Below are 22,769 nucleotides of genomic sequence, written 5' to 3'. Positions count from 1 at the left end.
AACCTCTTGTGTGGGACTTTATCAAAAGCTTTCTGAAAGTCCAGGTACACTACATCCACTGGATCTCCCTCGTCCATCTTCCGAGTTACATCCTCAAAAAATTCAAGAAGATTAGTCAAGCATGATTTCCCCTTCATAAATCCATGCTGACTCTGTCCTATCCTGTTACTATTATCCAGATGTGCCGTAATTTCATCCTTTATAATAGACTCCAGCATCTTTCCCACCACTGAGGTCAGACTAACTGGTCTATAATTTCCTGCTTTCTCCCGCCCACCCTTCTTAAAAAGTGGCACAACATTAGCCGCCCTCCAATCCTCAGGAACCAACCCCGATTCTATTGAACTCTGGAAAATAATCACCAGCGCATCCACGATTTCCCGAGCCACCTCCTTCAGTACCCTGGGATGCAGGCCATCAGGTCCCGGAGACTTATCAACCTTCAGACCTAACAGTCTCTCCAACACCAAATCCTGGCAAATAGAAATTCCCTTAAGTTCAGGTCCTTCAGCCACTGTTACCTCAGGGAGATTGCTTGTGTCTTCCCCAGTGAACACAGATCTGAAGTACCCATTTAATTCCTCTGCCATTTCTTCGTTCCCAGTAATATATTCCCCTGCTTCTGTCTTCAAGGGCCCAATTTTTGTCCTAACCATTTTTTTGCCTTGGACATACCTAAAAAAGCTTTTACTATCCTCCTTTATATTCTTGGCCAGTTTACCTTCGTACCTCATTTTTTCTCTGCGTATTTCCTTCTTACTAATCCTCTGTTGTTCTTTAAAAGCTTCCCAGTCCTCCGTTTTCCCGCTTATCTTCGCTAAGTTATACTTTTTCTCTTTTAACCTTATATGCTTCTTTACTTCCCTCGTCAGCCACGGCCGCCCATGTCTCCTCCTGGGATCTTTCTTCCTTTTAGGAATGAACTGATCCTGCAGGATGTACTTAACTAAGACCTTCGGTTCATGTCACACCACAGGTGACCCCACTACACTACACACTCCCTCACACACAAGCACACATATACACATACCCTCTCTCAGACACACATACAGTCTGTCTCTCTCTCTCTCTCTCTCTCATACATCACTCACATGCTTACCCTCTCACAGGCTTATACTCCGTCACATACTTGCGCACACACACTCTCTCACTTCCCTCACTCACCTCCCTCCCTCCATCCCACTCCCCTCCCTCCCCTTCCCACCCCTTCCCCTCCCTCCATCCCACCTCCCTCCCCTTTCCACTCCCCTCCCTCCATCCCACCTCCCTCCCCTCCCTCCATCCCACCTCCCTCCCCTTCCCCTTCCTCCATTCCCATCTCCCTCCCCTTCCCACTCCCCTCCCTCCATCCCATCTCCCTCCCCTTTCCACTCCCGTCCCTCCATCCCGCCTCCCTCCCCTTCCCCTCCCTCCAATCCCTCTCCCTCCCCTTCCCACTCCCCTCCTTCCATCCCATCTCCCTCCTCTCCCATCCACACTCCCCTGCCTCCCTCCCCCATCTCCCTCACCTCCCTCCACTCCCCTCCCTCCCTCCCTCACACACACATATGTCTATGGGGTGAATTTGCATTTGCAAAATTGTATTTACAGATACATTCTGTTCTGTTCAGAAAGTGCACAAGCTGCAGGCAGTCAATGTGACGTTTTATAAATTCCTACTTTGGAACTAGAACCAGTCTGACTCAAGATTGGGGTACAAACAGATTCTAACCTCACACCTTTAATGCATTGTCTGAGCTGAGATGGTCACCTTTTTTATATATAAAACCTTTAAGTTATCGCAGGAATGTGACTTGAAAGAAGTTCTGGGAGTTACATATTAATGAATCATTACCTGCAACTCATTCTAAAAGATGAAAGACTTAACAGCAATCTAAGTTTGTTCAATGTGTCTCATGATCCTGCTCCACTAGCTACCTGATGAAGGAGCAGTGCTCCAAAAGCTAGTGCTTCCAAATAAACCTGTTGTGTGATTTTTAACTTTGTACACCCCAGTCCAACACCAGCTTCTCCATGTCACATCTCTTTGATGTCATAGAATGTCTGAAGGGAAACAAAATTCCAAAGGAGGAGGCGTAGACAGATGTTGAGATTTAAGTAAGGAATTAGGCATTCAGCTGAAGGTTTGGTCGCAGATAGGGATTAAAATTGGGGCGATGTGAGAAAACAGAAATGGAAGTGTGTGGATATCGAGGTATTACTGACCCAGCTGTGCTGAATGCTTGGTACACTTTAGGATACAGTGGGATTCGAACTTTGTGAGGTGAAAAGGTAGGTGAAACCTGTTGGGTTGCTTAATCCTTGGCTCCTAAACACATCCATTCTCTTATATGTTGTACCTCTTGTTGCTATTACATCTGTTTGCAATTTCACTTAGCTATGTCAATTTCATGGACGTTTTACCCTTGTGTGCTGTTATCACCTTTCTCTTCTATTCATGTTTTTAATCTGATGTAAGGTCTATGTTTAGAATATTAGCTAATTATTTCACAAGTTAACGGGTTTGCTGTATATGTGCACATTCTTTGTTGTTAAAATTTCTAATGATTTATTTATTCCAAATTGGTAAACTGATATAAACATACTTAAATCAATAATCATAAAGGTTTTTAGCCTATGTATTCATTTATAATTGCAGTCAAAAACTTGCCAATATAAATTAGCTCAGACATAAGTAGTTTTTTTTAAAAAATGTTTACTAGTTGGATATTAATTTCACTGTAGTATATAAAACTTGAAACTTGAGATCACAAATGTAATAGAACAATAGCAATTATAAAACAAGACCTTAAAATGTAAAACAGATTATGAGATGTATATATTTATATTTTGTCAAATCATTCTGAAATATTGATCATATTGTGTGTTTTAGGCTTATTACTGTGCCTTTACCTATGAGTTCAAGGATGTTTTTGTTACACTGGCTTCTCCCAGTTTATTTCCTATTTGCTGTGGGATATGACATCTATCAAACTTTAGCATATGGTTGGCATCATTCATATTCACTGCCAGGTAATGGTACAGCCTGACCTTATACAGTTGTTTAACCATAAAACTTAATGAAGCTTGATTAGTAAGGTTTTGAAAGAAAAATGGTTAGGTGGATTTTACTGTAGCTATATTTTGTCAAATTCTTATTTATTCTGTTAACAATAACAGCATATGAAATTAATTGTGTCCTCTTTACAACTAAGCATATACATTTATTGTTGCCTCAACAATGTAACTCTGCAGTTTCCATGTAATACTTGACTATTACAATTCATTGTGTCCCAGAGTGGGTTAATAACAGACTGTGTGTATTTTATGGATAAGTATTACAACATCATTACTGTTATTTGCATTAATTTATTTCCAGTTGTCCAGAGATAATAGAAAATAAATTTTTTACCAAATTTCATCTCAAAAAGCTTACTGTATTCTTAAAAACCTTGTGCCGTATACAAAAGTGAAATTGCTATTAAAGAATTTTACATCAATACCTTGTACCCATCGCCACATAACAATCACTGAGACTTGTTCAGGTATAGAAATCTTTACAAGTTGGACAACTTGCTGACGCTGTAAAAGCAGAGGTGTACGTGGGAGAGGCACTGTTTTATGAGTACCAAACTAAAGTGCATTCATTCATTGTATCAACTGCCAAGATGATGCTGAGACAAGAAAATCTGAAACTAAAACACATGAATAAGAGTAGATCAAAAAGATGCTTTAGAGAACTGTTGATGAGCATATGATTTTGAAGAAGCAAAGTGGAAAAATTATTAGCATGGGTGGACAAGCCAGTAACTGGAGGACATCCAATTTAGTATCACCACCAAAAGATCAAGAGTGATTAAGTAATTTGTTGGTATCTCAATACGCAAAATGGTTGAGGAAGCAGAATCCATTATCAAATGGAATTACCAATTATTTGAAAAGCAAACATTTACAAATAGTACAGGGAATTTGTGACTACATAGTGGCTTTTTTCAGTTATCCATCACAGCTGTGACGGACCAGCTGCATAGCTGCAAAATTCCGTTTTTACTTGGGCACAGCTTTGCAACAACTAAACTGTCGAATCCACTTCCTTGATATTTAAGCCAAATTTAAATCAACGAGAACTTAACTTCATCTTTAAGAATATGCTTAATTCACACCTCATGATTTGAAATAAAGAATGTGTTTATTTTTTATTCATTTTGTGGGATGTGCACATCATCGGCTGGCTAGTATTTATCACCCGTCCCTAGTTTCCTTTTGAGGATGTGGTGGTGAGCTGTCATCCTTGAACAGCTACAGACCGTCTGCTGCAGGTTGACCCACAATGCCATTCGGGAGGGAATTCCAGGATTTTGACCCAGCAACAGTGAAGGAACAGCGATCTATTTTCAAGTGAGGACAATGAGTAGCTTAGAGGGGAACATCCAAGATGATGATAGTGGAGGATTCAGTGATGGTAACATCATTGAATGTCAAAGGAATGTGTTTAGTTTATCTCTTTTATTGGTGATGGTCATAGCCTAGCACTTGTGTGGCATGAATGTCCAGATCTTACTGCATTTAGTGCTTCAGAATCTGAGTTGTTGCAAATGGTGCTGAACATTGTGCAATCATTGGCAAATAGACCCTTTTCTGACCTTATAATGGAGAGGAGGTCATTGATGATGCAGCTAAAAATGGTTGGGCCTATGACACTGTCCTGAGAAACTCCTGCAGAGATATCTTGATGCTGAAATAACCTTCAATAACCACAACCATCTTCCTATGTGCCTGGTATGACTCCAACCACTTTACAGTTTGCCCCCAATATCCATTGATTCATTTTGCTTGGGCTCTTTGATGCTAAACTCAGTCAAATGCAGCATTGATGTCAAGGGCTGTCACGATTTAGAGGTACCGGTGTTGGACTGGGGTGTACAAAAGTTAAAAATCATACAACACCAGGTTATAGTCCAACAGGTTTAATTGGAAGCACACTAGCTTTCGGAGGTGATTGTGGAGGTCACAATTGTAAGGCACAGAATTTATAGCAGTTAGTGTGATGTAACTGAAATTATACATTGAAAAATACCTTAATTGTCTGTTGAGTCTTTCATCTGTTCGAATACCATGATAGTTTCACTTCTTTCATGTGTAAATCACAAAATCTTTTTTTAAAAGTTGCATTCTCAGCTTAGCTAGACAATATGTTGAAGGTGTTAGCCCCCTGTGTTCTCTGTCTATGTCATGATGTTTAGATTGGAATAGAATCAGCGTGAGATAACAAAGAGTTTTACATGAATTCATGCAGTTTTTGAGCAAAGTACAATGTAACTCTGCAAGTACAAATTCACCCTACAAAATATATATGTGGGTTTGTGTGTGTGTGTGTCCATCTGAGTTGGGGGTTGTGAGTGAGAGAGAGTGTACAGTGTCTTAAGTCTGTGAGGGGGTACATGTGGGAGTGTGTGTGCATGTCTGGGGTGGGGGGTTGCGAGTGTCTGAGAGTGTGTGTGTGTGTGTGTGTGTGTGTGCGTGCATGCATGAGTGTAGAGTGGTCTAAGTCTCTGAGAGGGTGCCTGTGGGAGTGTGTGAATCTGTAAGGCTGTGTGTGTGTGTCCGTGTATATGTGTGGGTGTGTGTATAGTGCAATGGTGGTCACCTGTAATGTGACATGAACCCAAGGTTGAGGCCCTCCCTATGGGTACTGAACTTAGCTATCAGCCTCTGCTCGGCCACTTTTCACTGCTGCCTGTCCTGAAGTCTGCCTTGGAGGATGGTCACCCAAAGGTCCGAGGTCGAATGTCCTGGACCACTGAAGTGTTCCCCAACTGGGAGGGAACCCTCCTGTCTGTTGATTGTTGTGCGGTGCCCATTCATCCGTTGTCGTAGCCTTTGCTCGGTTTCCCCAATGTACCACGCCTCAGGGCATCCTTGCCTGCAACGTATAAGATTGTATCTTATAAGATAAACTCCTATCTCACTTTTTAGATGAGAATCAATCTAAACATCAGGTCATAGACAGAGAACACAGGGGGCTAACACCTTCAGCATATTGTCTAGCTATCACCATTGCTAACAGCTAACCCGAGAATGCAATTTTTAAAAAAAGGTTTTGTGATTTACACATGAAAGAAGTGAAACTGCCTGTTAAGCCTTTCGTCTGTTAGAATACAGTGATAATCAGTTTTTCAATGTACAATTTCAGTTACATCACACTGTAAATTTTTGCTATAAATTCTGTGTTACGATCGAGCCCTCCACAATCACCTGATGAAGGAGCGTTGCTCCGAAAGCTAGTGCGCTTCCAATTAAACCTGTCGGACTATAACCTGGTGTTGTGTGATTTTTATCTTATACGTTGCAGGCAAGGATGCCCTGAGGCGTGGTACATTGGGGAAAACGAGCAAAGGCTACGACAACGGATGAATGGGCACTGCACAACAATCAACAGACGGGAGGGTTCCCTCCCAGTTGGGGAACACTTCAGTGGTCCAGGACATTCGACCTCGGACCTTCGGGTGACCATCCTCCAAGGCGGACTTCAGGACAGGCAGCAGCGAAAAGTGGCCGTGCAGAGGCTGACAGCTAAGTTCGGTACCCATAGGTAGGGCCTCAACCTTGGGTTCATGTCACATTACAGGTGACCACCATTGCACTACACAGACACACACACACGCGCACCTCCTCACAGACTTATGACACTCCACACACTATACACACTCTCTCACCCTCACAACCCCCAACCCAGACAGACACAAAGACCTACATGCACACATATATTTTGTGGGGTGAATTTGTACTGCAGAGTTACATTGTATTTTGCTCAAAAACTGCATGAATTCATGTAAAACTCTGATTCTAATCTAAAAAGTGAGATAACAATCTAAACATCATGGCATAGACAGAGAACACAGGGGGCTAACACCTTCAACATATTGTCTAGCTAACACCCATTGTTACAGCTAACCTGAGAATGCAACTTTTAAAGAAAAGTTTTGAGATTTACATATGAAAGATGTGAAACTCTCATGGTATTCAAACAGATGAAAGACTCAACAAACAATCAAGGTATTTTTCAGTGTATAATTTCAGTTACATCACACTGTAAATTTTTGGTCTAAATTCTGTGCCTTACAATTGTGACCGCCACAATCACCTGATGAAGGAGTGGCGTTCTGAAAGCAAGTGTACTTCCAATTAAACCTGTTGGACTATAACCTGGTGTTGTGTGATTTTTTAAGGGCTGTCACTCGCATCTCACCTCTGGAATTCAGCTCCTTTGTCCATGTTTGAACTAAGGCTGTAATGAGGTCAGGAGTTGAGAAGCCCTGACAGAACCCAGGTTATTGCTGAGCAGGTACTGCTTGTCAGCACTATTGATAATCCCTTCCATCATTTTACTGATGATCAAGGGTAGACTAATAGGTCAGTAATTGGCTGAGTTTGTAACAATACTGAGCAGGATCAGAAATATTGTTGTTTAAAAATATCAGATGCTTAGATTTTAAAGAACTACTGATAAATTAGCTCTTGTACAAATAAGCACAAGTTTGTTTTTATTTTGAAATTGCACTTATTGTTTGACTTTAAATATTAAAATGAATATCATTTTGAAATACTTGACGACTAAAAATGACAAACCATTGAAACTGCAGAAAACATTAAATTACAGTTCTGATCTTTATCTCCTGGAGTCCAGGACAGTCCAGATGTCTCAATCATGTATATTTAACTGATACTCAAGTACAAGGAAAAGATGAGTATTAATTTTGCATAGCTTTTGCAATAAGGGTCATATTAAAAAAACTTTTACATGACGCTTCAGGTCCTGCTTGCAAAATTGTTCTGCACCACATTACCATAATTAAAGAAAGTAAATTGACTAAGTTACAACATGGGTCAACAATTCAACTGTTACCCACCGAATCATTAATAATTCTGCTGTACCTTACTGAATGCCATTTCTTGCAAAAATATGTATAGTATCCATTGGTCAGTTATATTAATGAAATAAAAATAAACAAGTTAATGCTGAATAATCATTCTGTCAGTACATTATTGTTAAGTTGTGCTATGGATGATACAGTTGGCTTTATTTATGCCAAACAAGTTTCAAGAATTATAAAATATTTTTGTTTTTCTGAATTAACATTTTTAGAAAACCTTAAGGATTTGCCTTTTGAGGTTAACACACTGAATATTCAAATCAAGCAGTATTCTGTTAAGCAGCTACTATTTTCAAAATATTGATTAGGTATAGATCAGAATTTTACTGCTGTGGCAATTGATTTGTATGTTAAGGATATACTAATACTTGATATAATACCAAAATAACCCATGTTGTTGAACAAATGCTTCTTACATCAGTATCTGTCTTTAACTTTTGGAACAGTGATCACTCTACACAATCTGACAACAATCATCTGACGAAGGGATGCCACAATACTTTGTGGAATATCAGGAGGAAGCATTGCACGTTCACTATCTCTGAAGATGTTTTATAATGCATTAATCAAGGTATCAAATAGGGATAAAATAGTGAACAATGTTCCCTTGTATTTGAAAGAAAATATCAGTATGTTCTCCATGCATCCTTATTGAATGAGTTATTGTAATAGTAGGAAATGCAGAAAGATGGTTTTCCTTTATAGGGGAGTTTAGGGCCAGAAGGCGTAATTTTAGAATTACGGGTTGCATATTTAAGACGAGGCAAGGAGAAATTTCTTCTGCGGGTAGTGAATAAATGGAATTCTTTACTGTGGAATGCTGTTAGGATTGGGTCATTAAGTATATTCAAGGCTGAGATGGATGGATTTTTCATCATAAAGGGAATCAAGGATTATGGCAAAAAGGCAGGAAAGGTGGACTTGAGGATTATCAAACAATGATGTCTTGAGGTGAGAGAGCATGCAGTTAGTAATACGGAGGGATTGTGAAGGAAAATGTTGCATACAGCAGTGAGAGTGAAAGCATTAGCCTTGGTGGGAGGTGGGTGTAGTAGCAGAGATCTTATAGGTGTGGGGTAGTAGAGGGATGATGATAACACTTGCCTGACAGAATGAAGAAGGTCACTCAGCATTTGTGGACGTTCTTGCTCAAATGCCTCCAGGTCACCTCACCTAAACTCCCATGGCCAACAGGTTCCACTGTAGGATGGGCTGCCTCCACTTCAGTTGCAGGAGAAGGTATTACACTTAGACATATTGGGAGAGAAAGACAAACGACTGTCTAGTAGAGCACGTAATCGCTATGGGTGACATGTCCTTGTAAGAATGTTATTATATTTGTAAATATATGTTCACTTTTCATCATCAGCTGTGTGAATAAATGCCTGTCTAGCTGCAACTACAACATTGAAGGTACAAAGCCTTTGTTATCACTACACAAGGTTTAATGATCCAAGTGAGCAGCTCCTGCACCATATGCATTTTATATGAACCTGGAAAGTGAGTGCTACTTTGGCAATGAGGTTCAATCTTTCCAGGCCACATCACAGCAATTACTGGCATTAATTCCCGATGATACATGATGCAATCAAAGGAGTTTGGGGTTAGGGTTTGGTCTGCACAATGTAAATTAATGCAAACTGGTCTCAACATGTAATGCTTATAGGTGCCTTTCTCCTGTACTGAGTGTGTGTCACACTATTGCCCTTTAAAGGCCCTCCCTAACAGAATGAAACTCTTACTCTGCCCACTCAGTCCACACTCATCACAATTTTCAGCTCCATTGTGCACTTGTTACTTAAAGTACAAGGGAAGCAAAACTGCAGTCGGTCCTCATTCTCGTCTTTGATGAAGCCTGGCATTTCTGCATTCTCCACTTGGTAGCCCTGCCTTACTGCCTCATCAGCCTTGAACTTTCCCACATTCTCACCCAACCTACTCATCTAATTCATCAACCATCTACCGTATGCTCAGGCATATTCAGTGAATATATAGGATATAGCAGTGCACTATCCACACCCCATCTTCCCCAACTCTCCCAAAGGAAACAGGATGCTGCTGATTATTGGTAACCATCTTTCCCTTTATTACCCTTTTCCCTTCTATGTTCTAACAATATCTCCATTCACAACTTAATGCACAATATATTAGTCAACTCCCTTCAATCCGCACAACTAAGTTCCCCAGTTTCCCTTCCACAGCAGTGGCTGTCAATAACCCATCCAATACTCCCAATAATTTATTTTATTTTTCAGGGAGCAGACCTCTGACTTCCAGTTTCAAATAAACATTGATGGAGTGCACAGACCTCAATGTGTCAGCGTACTAATCAGTGTGCACAGAACCTCTGAGCAGCAGTATGGCCCTGAAGCTTAGAGGAAACATTGGCCTCATCCCTTGACCTTTAGTAGACAGGCCCTCAAAACTGATCCTGGCCACCCCTTTGAGCAGCTTAGACAGACAATCCCAAACAACAGTCACCAAACCTGACTGATCTTGATACAGTTTCCCCCATTGACTTACTGAAACTCCCTGGATTGGCTAGATTGGACCCATAGGGCTGACCCATAGCCCAGTATCCAGAATATAGAGGTAGAGAACCCAGAGTGTGACCAGCCCCCACACTGTTATCAGAAGCTGAACTTGATTTACCTTGGGTTCTCCTGTCTGAAGGGTGTCTCCTTTTACTGAAGACTACTCCTCTTAGACTTTGCGACAGGGTTATGTGCTTGAAGGATCAGCAGTGCATTGGAACATCCGTGGACAGCACAAGGTACAGCATAGTAATATAACACCCAGCTCCTTGACTGCTGCCTGGCTTTGTGTAAGTGCTAAAAGACAAGGCAATACAGAAGAACTGTCAGCATTTAAACTCAGCTGAAGGTACACAGCCTTGTTGAATTCAACCCTGCTCAGTATACTGGCAATGTTGCAACGATGTAATGAAAGGTGCTTCACAATGAACAACATTGGAGTTCAAGATCATACTGAATGGACCAGAGATGTATGATGATTCAATGAGACTGGTACGTGACAAATGCCAATGTTTGTGAATGTGGAATGCATGTGGCTATTGTCCATGGAGTGTGTCCTGAAGGTCTTAAGGAGCAATGACAAGCTGGAGTTATCAGGTAATCAGTCTTGACTTTCATGTTGGGAATTCTTGGTATCTAGTTTCTATTCAGCAGGTGGGAGAATAGGAAACTGCATATTAATGAGGTGAGATTAATAAGTAATGAAAGGCATTGGTGTGCAATGTGCAACACTGCAGTTCAAAGCCATATTGAATAGACCATAAGGCTGGTAATGAAATATTAAATGATTGCAAATATTCCTCTTCCTGTGAGAATCCTAACTTGCCATTTAACATTTGGTTGGAAATTAGGACTTTCAAGTCTTGATATTGACAAGCTCCTCAATGGACATCCTCACCCATTTTATCAAGATTTTCACCATGACCTATGGTGACCCTCAGGTTAAAGCATCACCAGTCAGCTCTCTCTAATGAGACACAGCCCTAGGTCAGGTAAGATTATAGCAACTTTATCTTTTACTATCCAGAAATAATAATCTCTCCACATTGTGAGATTAGTTTTTTTTCTGAAATGCAGCAAATCGTTTCTTGAAAGACTGCAGTGGGATTTGTTTGCTACCACCTTTCAATATTCCAGGTGAGGAGAGTAGCAGATGTTTATAGTATTCATATTAAATTCCTAAAAGTTGCTGTAGGTTGGGCATTTCAGAGAAATGAACAAAAACAAAGAGGAAATATGGTTTGCTTCAGTAAAAGCAGCTCCCTTTGAAATTGCTGGAAGATAGCACTGCTCAATCATCCAAAGAACAGTTGTCACCACAACGCCAAAAAAAGTGAGGACTCATTGTAATCTTCTGAAATCTCGTTGATGTAACTCTTGTTGAGACTTGTTGGCAGAAATCCAGGAAGACTGGATTTGACAAGACTGGATTCTGCCACTGGTAAGCACAAGATAACATGAGAACAGCGTCACTTATCTCACAGGCTAAATGCCAAAATGATAGCCATGAACTCCTGACGTGCAACTTCCAGCAAGTCCAAGCAGTTCCGCAGTCTTACCAACCTTGGCTGCTTATTTAAGGCATGATGTCCAGAAGTTTTCATAAGTGTCCCAGTGTCTTTTCAGCGACTTTTAAAAGGAACCAAATCTAAGTATCTCCTTAGTAGTTAAAATGAATACACTTTTAGAACCCTTTAGACATGATACCTCAAATATTAATAATCGATGTGTCTTCACAACAATAGCAATAGTAAAAAGGGCATCAGTTTTAGATATATATGCAGATGAGTCCTTTAGGGTTATAAAAGAGTAGAAATGTTATTGGTTATCAGGGAATGGCTGTAATAAACTGGTTATGGTTTGCAACATACATTCAATTACAAATGAAGAAGAAAACATTAAAGGTCTTCCAGGGACTCATGCAGGGCACTAACAGTGTCTCAAATGGAGTCCCGCCTGTCCCAGCGGTGTACCATTACATCTGAGCAAGTTGATCAAACGTATTTTTAAAAAGGTCTTCAAGAAACAAAGTGATCCTCGATGAAATTTGAGGTGTAATTGAATGTTGGTGGACATGTCTAAAAACAAGACATATACAGAAATAATTATTTTAAGGAATTCCTATAATTAACAGTGAAACAAAGAAGTCAAAAGATGAGTAAAAATATTCAAGACCATGCTTAACATTCATCTAAAATTTGTACAAAATTTGAGTTGCTTTAGAGTAATACAAATAATGTCTTACCGACTTTTTGAAAATCTAATTTTTTTAAGATTTAATTATTTGCTCAAATAAATTCATAAGATATTCTATAATGGGAGAATATGGCTAACGGAATTAATTGAAAATTGACAACAACGTGGTAAATGGTTAAGATGCTGATGTTCTTATGGGTGAAGTTGGAATGAAGAAGAGCAGTAAAAACTTAATATTTCTCACGAAGACATGGGGGAATCTTCTACTTTTAATACTTTTTCCAGTACCTCATTACTTTTTAGTCCTTCAAGATAAAAAAAAAGTTATTTAAGAATAGTGAGTGAACAATGGAGTTTGTTGGCAAAAATGCAAACATATCAGCTGTACTTGTATTGTAAACGACAACTTACAGTAAAATAATTCATTTAGCCTTAGACTATTGTCAATAATATCAGAAACTGCTTGGATGTATCTTGACAGAAACTCGCAGCTATTTATAATTACTAAGTCTTAGATCTGAATAGCAAGACAGCATAAAATTACAGACAAAGAAAAATTCCGATAGGCTTTGGAAACTTTTCAAGAATGGTACGCTGGCAGTTTTCAACAAAATGTAATTATACTGCATATGCTTCTGAAGTCATATTGGACTCAATGTTAACTCTTACTTTCACCATAGATATTGCCAGACCTGCTGAGTTTCTCTAGCAATTTCAGTTTTATATGCGACAAATACGATATCTAAAATCTCAATTAAGGTCATTAATTATGAGTCAAGGCAGATTACACTACAAGCCAGTAAGGCAACTTTCTGATGCAACCATGAGCTCCCTATAAAATAGTTATTGTCTTCCCATTAACTGGCAGTAAGTCATTGGTTACTGCAAAGATGAATCATTCCCAAAGTTGAAACATAGGAAGAAAATGATCGCTTGTATTAAGAAGGGCATTTTGTGCGTTTTTTTTAAATGAAGAGACATAGGTATTGAGCAGTCTACTCAAAGCCAATAGAGGAAACTGCTTGAGGCCTTGGTTTTTTTAAAATTTCAAACAATAGAAGCAGCCTGAATGGGTGGAGTCAAAGTCCCATGGAACCAGGACTTTTAGCTTTCTGCAGGTGCTGGAATCTTGAAGTGGGACATGGAACTTCTTGTTCCTCTCTGTTACAGCTAAAAACTGGGATTCTCTTCCTGCTGCTAGAATTGAATGCAAGTCAACCTATTTTACTGTATCTGCCTTTGCCAAGGGTGTGTTTATGGGATGTTACTCTATTGGAACTATTTTTAAAAAAATATTTACTACTACTACTAATATTAAAGATTTCAAGAGTTAGAGTTAAGCTAATTATTTTATTTTGTCAATTTTTACACTATGTATAACACACCTTGTATTTTAACTCAATATAATATTGAGTAGTTTGACTAATCCGAAGATCGATGAAGGTAGCATGGTATACATCGTTTGCTTGAACTTTAGTCAAGCCTTTGATAAGGTTCCGCATGGTAAACTGATTAATAAAGATAGATCACGTGAGATTCAAGGCGAACTTGCCAACTGGATACAAAATTTTCTTAAAGGCAGGTAGCAGAGGGTGGTGGTGGAGGGATTTTTTCTGGACTGGAAGCCTGTGACCAGCAGTATACCAAAGGGATCAGTGCTAGGTCCACTTTTGTTAGTCATTTATTGAAATGATTTGGATGAAAATATAGGAGGTATGGTTAGTAAGTTTGCCGTTGAAACCAAAATTGGTGGTATAATGGTCAGTGAAAAGAGGTTGCTGAAAATGTGTTGCTGGAAAAGCGCAGGTGAGGCAGCATCCAAGGAACAGGAGAATCGACGTTTCGGGCATCGTCATTCCTGAAGAAGGGCTTATGCCCAAAACGTCGATTCTCCTGTTCCTTGGATGCTGCCTGACCTGCTGCGCTTTTCCAGCAACACATTTTCAGCTCTGATCTCCAGCATCTGCAGTCCTCACTTTCTCCTCAGTGAAAAGAGGTTATCAGTGAAAAGAAGTGATCTTGATCAATTAAGTCAGTGGGCTGAAGAGTTGCAGATGGTATTTAGTTTGTATAGATTTTATTTTGGTGAAACAATCAAGGGCAGGACTTATTTGTACAATAATGGAAGGGTGCTGGGTAACGTTGTAGAACAGAGACACCCAGGGATTTAGGTACAAAATTCTTTTGAACTTTGCATCACATAAATAGCATGGTTAAAAAGGTGTTTAGCATGCTTGCCTTCATTGCTCAGACCTTCAAGTATAGGAATTGGGCCATCATGTTGAGGTTATACAGCATGTTGGGGAGGCCTTTTCTAGAGTATTGTATGCAGTTCAGGTCACCCTGTTATAGGAGGATTATTATTAAGTTGGTGGGTTCATTAGAGATTTACAAGCATGTTGCTGAGAATGGACAATTTAAGTTATGAAAATAGGCTGGAACCTTCCTTCTTCACTGTAGTGTAGGAGGTTAAGGGATTTATAAAATCATATGGGGCAATAGATAAGGTGAATGGCAGGTGTCTTTTCTCAAGATTAGGGGGCATGTTCTTAAAGTGAGAGGAGAAAGATGTAAGACAGACATGAGGGGCAACATTTTTTATTATACACAGCGTGGTTTGCGTATGGAAAGAACCTCCAGAGAAAGTGGTACAAATGCTGGTGCAGTTAGTGCTTAAAAGACATTTGGAGGGATATGGGCAGGTGCAGGCACATGGAACCAGTTTAGTTTGGGATTATGGTTGTCCTGGACTGGTTGGACCAAATGGTCTGTTTCTGTGTTGTTTGATTCTATGACTGCATCTTGAATGCAACACCTTACACTCAGTCACCTTTAAAATAAGAAATAATTAGGGTCTATGCTATCTTCTTAACTTAGTGTTATGGACCAGCACAAATTCCCTCAAAATATTTTATGTACAGCTAAGTGCAACATGCAATATTTTGTGGCAAGCTTACACAATGTTAATTAAAACAATATTAATTTTGAGCAAAAGAAAGTTTCATTTTGTTAACTTCCAGCCGATTATTTCCACAGCATAACTGCTCTGAGGCCATAATACTCACCCAGTAATTTATTATTTAAATCACACATGGTATGTTACATTTTCAGACTTAAATTAAAAAGATGCAAATTCCTCAATAGGCACACTGTTTAAAACATCAAACAGAAATCCTCCAACTGATCACATTTTCTCCTGGTTTAAGCTAACCACTCAAAATCTGAAAATAAATGCATTATATCTCAATATTGTGTAAATTAACTTCAGCCATTAATCCAAGCTAATACCATGCTCCCAAAATCTGCCACTATGCCAATAATGATTAGTAGCAGGCATTTGTTCACAGAATGCAGTCTTCGATAAATTGTTCGGTTAATTGTTATTACCTAGAATCCAAACCACATGAACCAAAAATATCGCTGGTTTGATTGTTGGTATATGATGATTTAACCAGAGCAGCAGCTCAGGAGTATTCGCCTTTGCTAACATATGCACTAAGGATTGAAGAAATGGCTGGTATCCCTGCTACAAACTACACCTGCAAAGGCCCTATGCAGAGAGTTTAGTTATGGCCAAAAACAGCTTGTAATACTCTCAAACTTGGTATAATGAATGGTAAATTGACAAGGTTGTAGGGAGTGTCAGGGGCCTGTGCAATCACTGGATGGAATATTCTACCCCCAGAGGTTATGAGCAGGGAAGGAAGAAAAGCAGTTACTTAGTTACGGTGCAAGTATACCCAAACACCAGCACCCTCCCACCTGTCATAATTTAGTTCTAGACAGAGAACCCCTCACACCCCTTACTGACCTTCCCATCCTGCTGCAAATTGATGTTAAATGATGAAATGATCTCCACATAAGGGTCTCATAACCCACTGTATTAATATTAACCCACTTGCAGGGCAAGCCTGCCACCCTATGCTTAAACAATAGCCATCATGCTACAGACAGCTTGCCACCTCACTGAAGGTTTGGTGGGTGTGGGATATACATAAAATACCCCCCATCTCCCAACCTCAAAGATCATTCACTCACATAACTTACATTTGTTGTTGGTCTTCTGCAATCCTGGAACTCTGGACTACGACCTCTGATTGGAGGCCATTCCCAATCAGCATACTGGCCCGCTACCATGATTCCAGGGAAGGCCTTCAGGTGGACTAAACACTGCCTTGGAAGGAGCAGCACGGGTGGCTCAGCAGCTCTCCAGCAAGAGCCCAGTGCCTTAAAAGATCCCACCTATCACTATCTTCAAGTGAAGAGTAGGGAAAATTGAGAAAGAGATAATTAAGATCCCCCCCTCCACCCATATACTAAACATCGTACTCTAATACTGAAGCTTACTCCAGTACTAATCAATATTCCCTGGTGTTGACTGTTCCTCATTTGGGACCTGCAGCATAAGCATGTGGTCGTACTGCTCGACTACTATCCTCACCTTCTCTTTACCATTGCTTAGGTACACCCTGAAGAAACGGACTTCAACCAATCTAAGATTGATTATGATTTAAACTGGCATTTTTTTGATTTGTCGACTTGGGAAGAAGCTAGATTCCGGAGAGATTAGAAATATTTTCAAGAAATGATTGACCCTCTAAACATTTCTTCCCCCCAAAACAGATTACCTCAAGTCACCTCATTCAAATTGTAGTGCCTAGTGACACAAACTATGAAAAGCCTTTATAGGTAAAGAAGTTAACACCATCTAAACAGCATATTTTCACTGGGCTAAAAAAAAATTGTGATTTCCAGGTCTTTACCGTTGCTTTGGATTAGGGACTACAGGCAATGTCTACAGCAGGAGTACATCAGACAGCTCATGATCAAATACCATCACGGCTGATCTTGGGCTTCAACTCCACCTTGCTGTCTATTCCCCATATCTTTAGATGTCCCTGAATCCAAACCATCTGTCTATCCCAACCTTACATAAAGTCAATCATGAAATGTCCACAACCATCTTGGGGAAGAAAATGTAAAAAATTCCCAACTTTTCTGAATGAAGAAACTTCTCATCTCAGTTCAACACAATCAGACCTTTATCCTTAGTTTTTGTCTCACGTTCTGGACTCCCCAACCAATGGGAGCATGTGATTTTTCAATAAAGGGGCAAGTTAGGCACAAGAAAATATTGGCCCAATTAACACAGCCACTACTGTCTGACAACTGCTCAATCCAGACACCAAAGTTCTGAACTTTTGCTGTACCACTCCAATCTATGTAGCTGACATAGAGATGTACAGCATGGAAACAGACCCTTCAGTCCATGCTGACCAGATATCCCAATCTAGTCTAGTCCCACTTACCAGCACCCAGCTCATATCTCTCCAAGCTCTTCCTATTCATATACCTATCCAGATGTCCTTAAATATGGAGGCCAAAACTGCACACAGTACTTTAGTTGTGGCCTCAATAAAGTCCTGAACAAATGTAGCAAGTCTTCGTTATTCCTATATTCCAATCAGTTTGTAGTAAAGGGCAACATGTCACGTCTTTCTAAACTTTCGCTGGACTTGTGGGCAAATATTCTGGGTTCCTCATACAAGCACACTCAATCTCTCTGAATATTAAACATTCCTAGATGATAACTCCAAAACAGCGAACCCCTGCATTCTAGGTATAATATCAGAAAGCTCCCATTTGATTACATCATTAAGGGACTGGAAAGCTAGACATCAAAACTTCAACACTTCATATCAATTTTTTAAAAAATCAACCAATAAAGACTGTGCATGGCCTCAGTGAAGATTTACATATATGTTTACATATATTCAAAAAATAATGCTGTATTCCTCAAAGGGCTAAGAGCAAAATTCATAGTTAACTTCTTTTACTCTCTGCCTCTTTTAACATGCAAATGTTGATTTTAATTTTACCAACCAAAAGCCAAATAGACACAGCCCAGAAAGACAACAATAATGTAATATCAAAATATATTTTATTCTGGACCTCTTTCAGATCTGATGCAAATTATGGTTGTCAGATCAATACGATGCAAAGGGAAGCTGCAACAGAAGATGTTTCTTGGTGGTGAAAGTTTTAGGGTGAAGTGGTGGAGGAAGACTTGGGAAAGGGGTGGAAGGAAAATCATTAATGTAATGTGAAACCTAAATACATTATCAGGTGATATTTACATGGTCCAGGACAGTATGGTACATCAAAAATCAGTCTTTTTAACAGGTACAAATAAAAACAGAACGATAAAGAGTTCAAATAGTAGAAAAAAACTTTCATGGCCTGGTTTACAGGTTCACAATTTTTAAAATCTTAATTTGAGAGAACTGTAGAAATGATGCAGACATGTAAATCCACTGCTAGAGGAGTAGTGCTAGCCCCTGAAATCATTCTTGAACACTGAATGTATCTAACGCTGTATTCAACAATTTGAACACCTCACTTACTTTGAACTGTCAAGTTTCATTTGCAGCCCTTCCTAAAAGAGCATTTGCTTTCGAACAAATGAGCAGTTTCATCAGCATATTCACTTAATATTGGTTTGAACAAGGGGTGGAGCTTTAAATTTTACAGCATTGAAATTCTTGTGAATTTGTTATGTGTTGTGTATGCAATATGTTTAGCTTTAGGTAGTTCCAACAATGACAATTTTGCTGATTGACAGATCCTAAAGACCTAGCAGATCTGAACAGGAATCTTCTCAGATCATTAAAGTACAGATTCCCTTACAAAAAATAATAAGAACAAACCTATGTTTGGAAGGAAAGTGCCACCATCATATAACATTTGACAGATGTAAAAATCAATTACAATAAATTCCCATCTTCAGGTGAGAGGTTCTAGTCAGACCCAATTTTTGGATAGTTGCAAACCTTTAATCAAAATTGTCCTTACACCAGCAGTGTCAGAAACAACAAATAGAAAGCTACTTGCATCTGTTTTAATTTTTTTTTTTAAAATGCCTCTGGTCTCTTTACCACAGTATTAGTCAGCTCTCAAATGCTGTACCACTGATGGATCTTTTTTTTAAAGATTAACTGAAAAGCTTTTAACAGTTTGATTAAAAACCAAGCTAGGGGTACTCCATCAAAGCATTAATTCTTTAGGTCAACATCAAATATAAGATGCCTTATGCATTATTTTTAATAGGAGGAGAATGCAAGGATTTTTAACTTAGACTTTGTAACGAAGGGCAGAACTCAAAAGAATGATAAAACCCAGTCTCATTCATCACCTTAATAGAAAATAACAAAAGGCTGGGAAATAAGATATGGGCTTTCTTTTACATGTAGTAAAGCTGCCTAATCATTTATCTACATTTGACAAATAGCCCATAATAAGAGTCTAGGAGCCATTCCAACCTTTTGCTCGACTTCAGTGATGCAGAGACTGTGGATTATATATAGCAGCTATTTGATTACACCATGTTGCCTACGATCAGTTCCCAATATGATTAACAGGTTTTTCTCCAAAGACCAAAAAGCTTTCATCTGTGCAGAGGTTGTCTTAGTCAAAAAAAAACAGCCAGTCTTGCATTTTTATTGTTGGGAAACGAGATCAAGTTTGAAATAGTGAATTAAAGCTTTTGCAACAGGAAACTTATTTCATTGATCTGTTGCTGCATGGGACATGGGAAATAGAAGAATACTTTTGTTACTCTAAGATTTTATAACGCATTAAATCCAAGGATTTGAAACCTCAAACGTCTTTTCTTCGTGTGAAAAAGTAATTGAGTGTCTTGTAGCAGAAATATTTGTTTAACCACTTCATCTGAAGAAGGGTCCCCTGAGGTTTTAAAGCTCAGATATGCTATACTTTATAGAATATACTTTTATTCTAAAAAAACTATTGCAATTATACTACCTGCACTTTACTGAACAATACAGCAAGTGCAAGTATATTGGAGGGCTGAGCCAAGATGAACCCATGTGTAATACATGAGCACCAGGGAAAGAAAATAAAAGCAAAGTCAACCCTTACCTTAGCATTAACATAAAACATATGCCTGCATGATTTCTGCCCAATGGCAGAGGGAGGGGGAAGGGAGGTTTATCTCATTGCACTGGATAGGTTTTTAAAGACATTGCTTATTGGACTTGCGTCCTTAATACTGGAATCTTGCTATGAAAATTATGCTTTAGTTAGTTCTACCAAAGAATAAGTAGAATAACAGCAATAATTCTCTGTCCAGAAAAGTTATCTTTCAAAATTCTATAAGCTGCTCTATCAATAGTGCACAATCCAACCATATGCAAACTATGGTCTTAAAGCAATGGGATGCATCCCTGCATCGATTCTCTTTCTTTGTGCCCATTTGTTTAATTCTCATAAATCGGCAGAATCATGTCCCCATTAAGAAACTACTACATTTTAGCCACATCACCTGTAAACCACAACTTGTTACCTATGCCTGATGTACATTGAAACTAATTTTATATTGAATTTTGGAGCAGTTTAATCTTTCCCCACATATTGATTTGTGAGCCACAAAATGTACCAAAAAAATACCAAATACACTGTTATTTTGCTTATAGTATCCATAAAAAAGTTTTTTTCTAATTGTGTGTTAAGTGTCAGTAGGAAAAAACAAGATAAACAAGATACAGTCACTCTCCTACATCATGCAACTGTAAACTAAAGTGATAAAACAATGTTTAAAACAAGGGAACAAACTATTTGCTGCTGTTTTAAAGAAGCTGATATGTCTGCACACAGATCTGCTGAACTGCTGACAAGATAACTCATTCTACATAGACTCTGGACCAAAAAAATAAAAGATATTTTTGTCCTCTGATATTATCTTCCCATTTTGGTACACATATGGTCTCATGTCAAGTCTTTTTTTTCAAGTTGTTTTAAACCTTCAAGAAAAGTCAACTTTTCTTTGTGGGTGGAGCTTCCAGCATTAAGCAGTCAGGTTACTCTTCACATCAGGGCTCAGTTGTCCTGGGTTGCATTCTGACTTGTTTTGGCTGTAGTGGACTGGCCATGGTTCAAGTGAGACTGTAGCAGTGCATGGGGCAGGGACAGTCATTTTGGCTATGTACACATTCATTGTCGGTCCATGGCTTCCAGCTAGCAACGCTATTTCCGCAGGTCTAACACACAAACCTTTAAGGAAAAATACAAAATATAAACTCATTACATATTCTGTATTAGATTTATATGGCTAATGAACGATATTTACATTGGCAGAAGCACCCACCAAATACTTTGAATATCTTTGAATAAACGTGCAATCATTAATCTAAATAGCTTTGCAGAAGTTATTGACTGTTAATTGGAAATGATCTTGTTGGCTTATAGTTGTGGAATCTTATTTGTGATCTGGCTATAGGACTTGATTTGGAACATGGTAGCAAAGTTCAGTAATTTCTGACAGTAAAATTTCAGAATTGGTGAGGCTATGAAGGCAGTTAAACAGAAGGATAAGATTATATATTTGAGCCAGCAAGGATAGGCATGATGGTTCGATGTAGGATATGGATAACACTATTTGAAATGTGAATTAAAAGATTGGAGGATGGGGACTGGTTAAGAAAGCTGGAATAGTAAAATCTGGTGCACATAATAGTATGAATGTGAATTTCAGTGACAATAAAGGCTGAATCAGGGATGGGGGAAGGTAAAAATGAAGAGAAATGAGGGAAACATTGCAACAGAATTTGGAAGCCTTAACTTGGAGTTTAACAGGGCACCACGATTGTAAACACTCTAGTTCAGCTTAGAACACTGATTAGAAAGAAGGACGAAGTTGATGAGAAGAAATTGCATTATGATGGTGCCAACGACAGTGGTTTTGTTTTTTGTTGTTTAGCTACAGTATATTATGTCACAGCTAAGATGTTGAACAAGATAGTATAACAGCATGGAGGGAAAGGAAAAGGATGGGCCAATTAATAAATCAATTTTAATGATGGAGGAAAGGTAGAATATCTTGGATGGATTCTTAAAGTATGGTAAACAATGACAATATTAAATGACAGCTTTTAGGAATAAATGCTCACAAAGTAGGATATGGTGCCAGAGTAGGGAAGGCAACAGATTGTGACTTATAAGGGCCACCTACCATGGGAATTTCAACAGGGTATAGGTGATGATTATAACCAGGTGAGAAAACTTTTATAGGTGCATGTTATTCCCACCCACAAGTCAATCTTCAATTAAA

General features: G+C 39.0%; 2 protein-coding genes across 6 annotated transcripts in view; one reads left to right on the top strand and one right to left on the bottom strand.

Annotated features, from left to right (window-relative positions):
- LOC140478940 (uncharacterized) overlaps positions 1 to 7,821 on the top strand; it is a 315,441-nt gene extending 307,620 nt beyond the window's left edge. For both annotated transcript variants that reach the window (XM_072572602.1, XM_072572601.1), the window contains 2 exons: positions 2,873 to 3,012; positions 6,332 to 7,821. In XM_072572602.1, the coding sequence (XP_072428703.1) occupies positions 2,873 to 3,012; positions 6,332 to 6,393 (202 nt within the window). In that variant the 3' untranslated portion in view covers positions 6,394 to 7,821. The remainder of the gene's footprint in view (positions 1 to 2,872; positions 3,013 to 6,331) is intronic.
- A 10,746-nt stretch (positions 7,822 to 18,567) lies between these two features.
- tbl1xr1a (TBL1X/Y related 1a) overlaps positions 18,568 to 22,769 on the bottom strand; it is a 179,464-nt gene continuing 175,262 nt past the window's right edge. For all 4 annotated transcript variants that reach the window (XM_072572589.1, XM_072572588.1, XM_072572591.1 and 1 more), the window contains one exon: positions 18,568 to 21,712. In XM_072572589.1, the coding sequence (XP_072428690.1) occupies positions 21,686 to 21,712 (27 nt within the window). In that variant the 3' untranslated portion in view covers positions 18,568 to 21,685. The remainder of the gene's footprint in view (positions 21,713 to 22,769) is intronic.

This window comes from Chiloscyllium punctatum, chromosome 6 (assembly GCF_047496795.1).
Source record: "Chiloscyllium punctatum isolate Juve2018m chromosome 6, sChiPun1.3, whole genome shotgun sequence".
Taxonomy (NCBI): Eukaryota; Metazoa; Chordata; class Chondrichthyes; order Orectolobiformes; family Hemiscylliidae; genus Chiloscyllium; species Chiloscyllium punctatum.
The sequence above is the reverse complement of the archived record's forward strand: the minus strand, read 5'-3'. Positions and strand labels throughout refer to the sequence as shown.